This window comes from Sinocyclocheilus anshuiensis, unplaced genomic scaffold, assembly GCF_001515605.1.
Source record: "Sinocyclocheilus anshuiensis isolate Anshui unplaced genomic scaffold, SAMN03320099.WGS_v1.1 scaffold256, whole genome shotgun sequence".
In the NCBI taxonomy this organism is placed as follows: Eukaryota; Metazoa; Chordata; class Actinopteri; order Cypriniformes; family Cyprinidae; genus Sinocyclocheilus; species Sinocyclocheilus anshuiensis.
Window position 1 is genome coordinate 132,004 of NW_015558587.1, and position 10,130 is coordinate 142,133.

Consider the following 10,130-nt stretch of genomic DNA (forward strand, 5'->3'; position numbering starts at 1 on the left):
TGGATGGAGAGAAACTCAGCAAAAAGTACATACATTTATAGCATTACAGCGCTTAAACCGATTCTGTACGAAATAACACTCAAGATAAGTTTGCCTGTGTGTATTATGTGGTTTACTGCGTCCGTCGTGATAAATGTCTACGGTCTACAGAAAGCTAACGCCGTGTTCGTTTCTGAGAAGTCCGAGTCATTTCCGTGACCCTGTTCGTTTATAAGAACCGTTCAAAAATAAGATTTAGCGATTATTGTACGTCGTGACTGCGTAGGCTTGTCTTATGGTGGCTTTTCTGCTATTAGGCTGTTAAAGTAACTTATTTTTTCGGTATTTTCTCGGTTCGCTCTAAATGCTTTCACTTCTCATTACAAATCTGACGCAAGGTGAATGCAGAATACCTTGCGAGCGTAACAGTAACTAACTCTTTCAATTTCCGCAATATCTTTATAGGCCTGTCACCAGTGTTGGGGAAAGTTACTTTTAAAAGTAATGCATTGCAATATTGCGTTACTCCATAAAAAAGTAACTAATTACGGTACTTTGTTACCTTTTTATGGAAAGTAATGCGTTACGTTACTTTTGCGTTACTTTTTAAATCTGGACAGGGCTTGCTTGTTTGTTTTTAAAATAGTCACACAAGCAAATAACAGTATGCTTATGCTGTTCCGAATTCGGCGAAAGTACTGCTTTTATTTGTGAACCGATTATAAAGTGATTCATAGAATCGATCCGACTCAAAAGAACGAATCATTCAGAGTCAGCTGTGTTTGTCGGGGAACTGTTAGCACCTGTCAGGACGCAAATGTGTTATTATTATTCTAGAATGAGAAGCATAATTTATGCATCTGTCCCTATTCATTTGAATTAGAAAAAAAACAACAACAACGATACCAAAATATTTTTATGATAGTGAATACTAATTCCAGAGTACCATAGTATCACCATACAGTACCATCCGTAAAGCACGTTTTGCTAAGGGTGCAATGAATCTGACCCTGATTTTTCTTGATTCATCAAATAGGACGTTCACATCATGTTGATTCTGGTCAGAATATGCAGGCTGCAAGCGTTCAGGCCGCAGACGTTTGCGCTTCCCAGCTCACAAAACCTGCCTTTGCTTATTGAAGGAAGTCGCTGGAGAAGTGGCAAAAGGTTGGTGGTGTTTCCATTTAATGCAAAAAGCGACCAACCTTTTGTCACTAAAAAAAATTGTGCTTGCTAAAGGCTTCCACAGCTAGATGTGCAACACCAATGCCTGTAGTGTTTCTAAGCACGGCGACTGATTTTCTTTCTTATATGTCCTCAGTGAGCTGAAAAGGCGCATGAAAGCTGAGAAGAAAGCAGCTGAGAAGGATGCCAAGGTCAAAGAACATCAGGAACAGAAGGAGACCAATGACAAGTCTCAGCAAAATGCATATGGGGCCGATGAGGAAACCTTGGACCCAAATGTACGTTGAGTATTGATTATAGAAGTCACATTTCTGGCACATAAATTCAGAATTAATTGTAACTAGGGTTGGGTATCGTTTGAATTTTATCAATTCCGATTCTTATCGATTCCCAGTTTCAATTCCAATGAGGTAAAAAAGTCAAACATTTAGATATCAAACATATATATTCTGTGTGTGTTTTTTTTTTTTTTTTTTTTGCAAAACATTTAATTGTTGCTGAATACCATGAACAAAATTCAGCAGGCTGCATAAAAACTGTACTCTATTATGAGCTGTTTGTGTGCAAAATAGAGCTGCACGATTCTGGATAAATTTAGACTTTTTTTTTTAATTGAGGTTGTAGTTCTCTCGCAGTTCTGAAGAATAAATATTAAGACAACTAAACAAAATCTCGTGGAATTTATAAATGATTCAATTACTCACTCTAGATTTACTTGTTTCATTAGTGGATGAATCAGTGTATTTGAATGAATCTCTTGAATGAATGATTCAAATACATTTTTAACAGCCCCCTTTTCGCCAACTAAAACAAAAAGATGCGCACACAGTAGGGATGCACGATATTGGACTTTTGCCGATATCCGATGTGCCGATATTTTTCAACTCATTTTGGCCGATAGCCGATGCCGATATATTTTCTTTTGTTTGGAAACAACGCCAAGTCTCTCCTGTGCAGAAATTATAAAAAAATTATTTTTAATTTTGGTTAGTTTTTAACAAAAACGTATTTGTTAGAATTAAATAAACAATGAAGTTCTTTTATAATGACAGTACATTGAAAGCTTTGAAAATAATTATAAATCAACTATATATCAATCGCATTTTTTTTTTAAGAAAGATGCAGTGGTATCCTTAAAATATTATTTTAAGATTTAACATTTGTAGATGGTCTAAGGCAAAAGAGTTGTAAAAATTCTGAAAATCTTAAAAAAAAAACAAAAAAAACATTACACATTAATGAATAAATCTGTATATATAAAATTATTTAATTTACAAGTGTCATGTTTGTGGCTTTTTTTTTATTCAGGTGTAAGCTATAGCTTCTGACCTCTAAATCAAAACACACTCATGATTTTAAGAGATTGATACTGCTTTATTTATTCAGAAACACAAGTTTCTTAGTGATATGTGTATTTTACTTTCATTTTGTTACAAGTAGGCCAACAGCGCCCCCCTATGTAAATAAAACGGCTTATCAGACGGGCATTAGGACCCAGGGGAGGCTGCCACTGCTGCTATTGCACGCTAGTGACTGTTGACTCTATCACACACCGAATGCATCATCTTGTATGTGCATTCTCAAATTAAATGCAGGGGTCCAAAACAGTGAATCTAATCATCATTCAGGCAAAAGTTCACTTCAAGAATTACCACACTGTTGACTTGATCTAATCACTAGCACACCCTGAGCGCGTGTGAGTTAATCCTCTTATCGGCAAGACATATCGGCATATTTTTTTTCATATCGGGCCGATGCCGATATTTGTATTTTAAGCCATTATTGGCCGATTCCGATATCGGTCCGATAATATCGTGCATCCCTAGCACACAGGAATTGATAGGTGGAATTGAAATTTGAATTTTACAAGTATCCGATTCCTGACCTTAAGTATCCGATTCTGGAATTGGACTTGATTTTCGATTCCCAACCTTAATTGTAACAGTTTCTTCTTCCTTTTCTGTTTTCAATGCAGCAATACTTCAAGATTCGTTCACAAGCCATTCAAGCCTTGAAGGGAACAGCTGAAGACCCATACCCTCACAAATTCAACGTGGACTTGTCGCTGACAGAGTTCATTGACCGATATAACAACCTTCAGCCAGGGGACCACTTGATAGATGTCGTTCTCAATTTATCGGGTGAATGTTTTCTGCTTGTATTTTAAGTAATGATGCACTGAACTGAACTAAGCAAAATACAAAACTGAAATTAAAGCCGAAAACCGAAAAAGTTTCATGTTAAATTTGGGAAACTGAACTTGGCATGCATTTTTAATTAACTTTTTAATTTATAATTAACACCATTTTGTTAATGAACAATGAACGTTTAAACAGTGGCTATATTAAAAACTGATTTATGAAAAAATGACAGATTTATTTAAATTTGCATTAAATAATAAAGAAATTGCTCTACAGGTTAAATAAAAATGTAATTAATATGTAATATAGTGCATATATTTATCAAAATGCTCCTCTCTAGAGGCGATTTTTCTAGCTAAGTATTGTTTATGATGTAAATGTAAGGTTGCGTGACATTTGACATGTTTTATTGATGTCTTTCCATGGTTAAAACACTGAGCGATTACATGAGACGTGATAGTAAAGCGGAAGTTAGTGAAGAGGAAGTGATGATTGGTTTACGTGTTTTGCTGCTTGAATTGTGGCTGCGGCGATCTGACATGACACATTAAAGAGCGTCAAAATGACATTTATTCATTTTGTGATAAAATCGACAAAGCTGAGACTTCGTAAAGTAAAAAGTAACCAAGCAAAAAGCTTGTTGCGCTTAATATTGAAAGCCACATGCGCTACAAATAGCGTTTAGTAGAGTTTTGCTCATGCATCAACAGAAAACAGCATAGACCAAAATCTTGGGATTTAAGAATTGATACTGGTTCTTCAAAATGAAGATCAAAAACGATTAATCAATATCTTCAACCTGTTTCTGTCAATGATTTTACGATTTTTATCCGCTTAAAAATGTGATAAATGTACATAAAGAGATATTTTTTGCAGTTTGACCTGGAACATACTTTTAAAGACGATCATTTTCTTATTTTGTACCTTTGCGTTTTGCTTGATTGAAAGGTCGTATCCACGCCAAGAGGGCTTCAGGTGTCAAGCTGCTGTTCTATGACCTGCGAGGAGAGGGAGTCAAGCTGCAAGTCATGGCCAACTCCAGGTCTGATCTGCACTCTGCCCCATCACGTTTCAGTCATGTTTTTGTTTTATCGCAGGAACATAACCAGTTGTTGGTCTGCTATTCTTAGGAACTACAAATCAGAAGAAGATTTTGTGCACATCAACAACAAATTAAGGCGTGGGGACATCATTGGGGTCCGGGGGAACCCTGGCAAGACAAAGAAGGGCGAGCTGAGCATCATCCCGATCGAGATGACCCTGTTGTCTCCATGCCTTCATATGCTTCCCCACCTTCACTTTGGCCTGAAAGACAAGGTAAAGTTTAGTTGTTGAAACACCTTGGAAATAACAACTTTTTTAGTTTTGCTCCTCATCAGCATCCTCTTTGACTCTTATTTACACTTTAGTGTCAGTACAGAAGCACAACACAAACACAGCAGTTGCTGCCAGTCCCTTGTGAAAAAGCAGTACACTTTAGCATACTTTAAAAACAGTTACTTATTATGGAAAAAATACTTTACAAGAATATACTTAAGTGCAGATTGAATGTAATGTTTTTGAGCTCATAATTGCATTCTAGTTGCAATTAATTGAAAATGTTTTATAGTTTAAATTTATATTATTTTCGATTGACTGAAATTTAGAGTGCTTCTTTTGACCAGCTTTAGTAGGATTTAAGAACGTCTTTATATGTAATTTCTTTTGCTGTCAAACGATTAATCGCATCCAAAATAAACGTTTTCGTTTACATAATATATGTGTGTACTGTGTATATTTATTATGTATATATAAATACAAACACATGCATGTATACATTTAAGAAAATATTTTGTTTATATATTAAATATATTTATATATAATATAAGATATAATAATATAATTATATAAATGTATATACATGTATTTTTTTTTCTTCAAAATATATACTGTATGTGTGTGTCTTTACATATACATAATAAATAAACAGCACACACATTATGTAAACGAAAACCTTTCTTTTGGATGCGATTAATCGTTTGACAGCACTAGTAATTTCACATTTACTTTGAAATATGTTTGAAGGGTTCTGCTGAATGCACAGACAAGCGTTTATGGGAAACTAAAATATATTTTAATGTAATTTCTATTGAAATTTGTATGTTTTATATTGAAATTACACATTTGTATTGAAGTTGCAATTTAGCACATTAATATATGACCAAAGTAAGTGTTAGTTTGTAGTATTTTACATGTGTTTTAGAATGTTGGTCAACACATCAAAATAAGTACCATTTTAAAGAACAAGAATAAGACATGATTTAAAATGTACTTTAAAACTTTTCATTTTAAATTATTCCAATGTGAACTTTTTAGAAATGTTAATGAAGTTAAAGAAAGTGGCCTTTTATTTAATTAAGATTCTATTATCTGCAAGTACAGTTTTTTGTACTAAATAGCAATGCTATTTTTGTAAAGATTTTAAGATTCGCTACACTTTTCATAGCGAATTTGAATGGTATTTACAAAAGGAATCAATGTATAATCTTTAGTATTTTTATGAATAGTGCTTATTGCGCTATGCAACATTGATTTACACTCAGAGATTTAGCATTTACAGATTGTAACAGTTGTCAGTAGATGCTTCAGTGCCCATTAATGAATTTATCTGATGTGTTATGCAATGTAGTCAAGGTATTCTTCATTCATAATGTTGCATGTACTGATCTACATGATCAACTTTGTCATTGTTCCTTCAGGAAACCAGATTCCGACAGCGATATCTGGACCTGATTCTTAATGACTTTGTGAGACAGAAGTTTGTTACCCGTGCCAAGATTATCACCTATCTCCGCAGCTTTCTGGACCAGCTTGGGTTTCTTGAGGTAAGGATGTTGGTTTCTGCAAAGAAAAGCAGTGCACATTTAGGTTGCCTGCTGCTGAGAGGTTCTTCAGCTCCTTCAAGTTTTAATGGTTGCCATTTGTGAATGTGTTTAACAGATCGAAACACCAATGATGAACCTGATACCTGGTGGTGCTGTAGCAAAACCATTCATTACCCACCACAATGAGCTCAATATGAAGCTCTACATGAGAATTGCTCCTGAGCTTTACCATAAGGTAAATGTGTCACTGCAGTAGTAGTTCAGTATTGAAATTCTTGAGTTATCTTGCATAATATCTAACCTATATCAACGTTTCAGATGTTGGTAGTCGGAGGAATCGACCGTGTGTATGAGATCGGGCGTCAGTTCCGTAATGAAGGCATCGATCTCACCCACAACCCAGAGTTCACCACATGCGAGTTCTACATGGCTTACGCCGACTATCATGACCTGATGGAAATCACAGAGAAGCTGCTCGCAGGTTTGTTAAACCCCTGCTGTACCTTGTTCTGCTCATTTCGTGCTCTGGAATGTCTGCATCCTTTAACTGAAGAGGGTGAAACATCGCAAGAAAATATGCAGTACACATGAGCTTGTTAAGAAACTGGAATAATGAAGTAGAGTCGAAACAACTGTTTACTTTCTTACTTCTCATTCCTAGTGCTTCTTGAAGTAAATGAAAATGTAAAATTCTGTCATAATTTACAGTGTTTTCAGGAGAATAAGTTGCATACAGTCAAAATTGCATTGTTGAGAGAAAAAAAACATCAGTATATAATAGGGGTGTAATGGTTCTCTGTAAAAAAACTGAATCGTACCGTTCTCCACCCACGGTTCGGCACGCACTTGCACCGTGGTTCAACTGGCTTCCCAATACATTACAACAACAGCGATGAACCAAAAAAACATGGACAAACCTGTCACTCTTTGTTCAATGTGAGTGCCGTATGCTGGAATATGAGCAGTCATTTATGCCGTCATCACCCGGGTGTTGATAGCACGCACCTGAACAGCGCACGCTGCTATCTCAGTTTAAACTAAACTCATTTAAGCCTGGCCAGTTTAAATATTAAAGAGCCAGAATACACAAATGAGAACTCGTGCGCACTGTGAGAAGATCTGTGTGTGTGCTCATTCGAAGCGCGCAAACCCACGTCTCAGAACGCACGCAAATATTGAGTTCTCTAAAGTCTTGTGCTTGAAAGGACAAATTCACACAAAACTTATGTAAACATGCCCATCTTGGTGAGAGTCCTAGCAGACATAGTCAGTTGAATGTACAGTATCAGTCTACTGGATCCGTGCATTGTCTTAAAGTGACAGCTCTTTCTTAATGTTAATCAAACAACAAAACAAAAGACAAGGAAATCACTCACTGCTCTTGATTGAATAGCTTTTGTAACTTTAATAAGGATTAATCTTTCATTTATACAGTCAAATATGCAATGCTATTTTACATTTGGCTACTAAAAACTGTTAGACCTACCTAAAAAAAAAAACCTGAAAAGCACTGTTTATTTTATTTGTATCTTTGCTCTTTTACTTGTAATTAGATTATTGTTGTTCTTATTGTTCTTTATTTTTATTTGACAATAGTCATTTTTTCCCTAAACATAGGACATACCGAACCGTACCAATACCGTGACTCTAAAACCGTGATCCGAACCGTGACTAACTTGAACCGTTACATCTCTAGTATATAAGTAACATTTTATTACATCCATAAATAATGTAAAATACAGGTAAATAAAACACAAAATTTATAGACATTATAAACATGCATTTTATTTTCCCTCACTCCACAACAAATTCTTTGAAGCAGAACAAACAAATTATAGTGGCATTCATTGTAAACAACATTTAATATAAACTCCAAGCATAAACTTATTTGTTTAAAGTATTGCTGTCAAACAATTAATCGCGATTAATCGCATCCAAAATAAAAGTTTTTGTTTACATAATATGTGTGTGTACATTTATTATGTATATATAAATACACACACATACAGTATATATTTAAAAAATATTTACATGTATATATTTATATTCATATAATTTATATTATCTATAAATTAGGGCTGTCAATAGATTAAAATTTTTAATCAGATTAATCACACCCTTTTTCTGTGATTAATCGCGATTAATCGCACACTTCATGAAATTAAACATAGACCATTTATCTTGTTTCAAATGGTTATTTTGTCATCATTTGCTATATTCAGCAAAGTAATCCAAAAGATTGAAGGGTGATTCTCAAAAATCTGTATTTTCTGCAAGTTTTTCTCAGGATAAATGTAGATGTCTTTCCAAAAAAGGACTCCAGAAGAACTCTAAAAGGACACCAAAGAACCAAATGATATAAGAAGCCCATATGAGCACATATGAAAGAAAAAAAAAAATATATATCTGAATTGTATAGTATGTGTATAGTGCAACAGCAAATAGCTTTTTTACATTTTAGAGAAGACAAGTTGCGTAACCGAACAGGACCACATGATGCCAAAAAATCCCTAAACCAACCGCCTGCTGACTGCATATATCTACTACAGTACACGGATCCATTCCATATAACTAAACACAGCAACATAAACATGACAAATCAAAACATTATTGCGAATGTGTGTGGAAACAACGTGAATGTACGGAAATGTCTTTGCCTGTGCATAAATACAATGTGCGATCAGTGCGTCAAGAGCACTCATACACGCATTATTATAATGGACTCACGTGTGCTTACTGTACGACTCCTGTACGCCACCGCAATCGTCTCGTCTTTACCTTGATTGCAGTCTTCATCCATCAAAACTTTACTAGCGAGACTGGTTATCCAGTTGAGAAAACGTAGTTTGCGTCTCATCTGGTCATACAGGGGTGGGATGTGTTGACAACCCGTTCAGTCTGTACTTCACACAGCGCAACATGTGAGGGCTCGCGCTCTTCAGAGACAATCACAGAATATGACAGAGCTCGTGTTTAAAAGCGAAACACACTGGAATGATTAATTCACTGAAAACACAACGCGAGTCTCTGTTCTCTCTGCAATCTCTGATGTAATCAGCCTGGTTTCCTTTATTAGCGCTGTTTTGGACGGATTGTTTGAATGCATTCGTTTACTGGATCATTGGACTGAAAACTTTCCCGGAGTTTAGCAGCTTAAAATTATCTGATCACAAGCAGAGAAGCAACAGTAATTTTGCGTCAAATTATTTTAACGCGTTAAGGATTGTACAATTAATCGCATGCGTTAACGTGTTAACGTTGACAGCCCTACTATAAATATATTTAAAATATTTATTTAAACAACATATTTTTCTTAAATATATACATGCATGTGTTTGTATTTATATATATATATATGTATATATATACACACACATAATAAACACAGTACACACATATATTATGTAAACAAAAACTTTTATTTTGGATGTGATTAATCGTTTGATAGCACTAGTTTGAAGTGAAACTAAAACTACCAGAGTGTGGGAAATGTGCCAAATAAACTTGAGTCCCTGTATCTCTGCCATTCGGCACAAATCCAGATGTGCGCTTTGTGCATGTTTTGCGTGTTTGACATTAATTGATATGGTAAGATATGATACTCACCCTCATGTCATGAGAACCCATAAGGATTACATTCATCTTCAAAACACCGTTTTTATATTCTCTCTTAATTTTTGTGCATCCATTGAAAGACCATATAACCAACATTTTCAAGCTTCAAAAAGTTCAAGACATTGCAAAACTAATCCATTCATATGGATTTCTATATGGATTACTTTTACAATTTCTATATGAATTTTTGAAGCACCAGAGTTTTGGTTGAGGGACAGAAATCTCTCAGGTTTAACAAAATATCTTAATTTGTCTTCTGGAGAGCAAGGTCTTAAAGGAACAATCCACTATTTTTGAAAATAGGCTCATTTTCCAGCTCCCCTAGAGTTAAACAGTTGAGTTTTAC

At 35.0% G+C, this 10,130-nt stretch overlaps 1 protein-coding gene across 1 annotated transcript in view; it reads left to right on the plus strand.

The window, feature by feature from the left end:
• The window catches only part of LOC107679917 (lysine--tRNA ligase-like), a 13,705-nt gene continuing 3,575 nt past the window's right edge, over positions 1-10,130 (plus strand). The window contains exons 1-9 of the mRNA XM_016475641.1: positions 1-25; positions 1,016-1,146; positions 1,301-1,442; positions 3,140-3,305; positions 4,254-4,347; positions 4,436-4,622; positions 6,044-6,169; positions 6,285-6,404; positions 6,488-6,650. Of these exons, the coding sequence (XP_016331127.1) occupies positions 1,028-1,146; positions 1,301-1,442; positions 3,140-3,305; positions 4,254-4,347; positions 4,436-4,622; positions 6,044-6,169; positions 6,285-6,404; positions 6,488-6,650 (1,117 nt within the window). The 5' untranslated portion in view covers positions 1-25; positions 1,016-1,027. The remainder of the gene's footprint in view (positions 26-1,015; positions 1,147-1,300; positions 1,443-3,139; positions 3,306-4,253; positions 4,348-4,435; positions 4,623-6,043; positions 6,170-6,284; positions 6,405-6,487; positions 6,651-10,130) is intronic.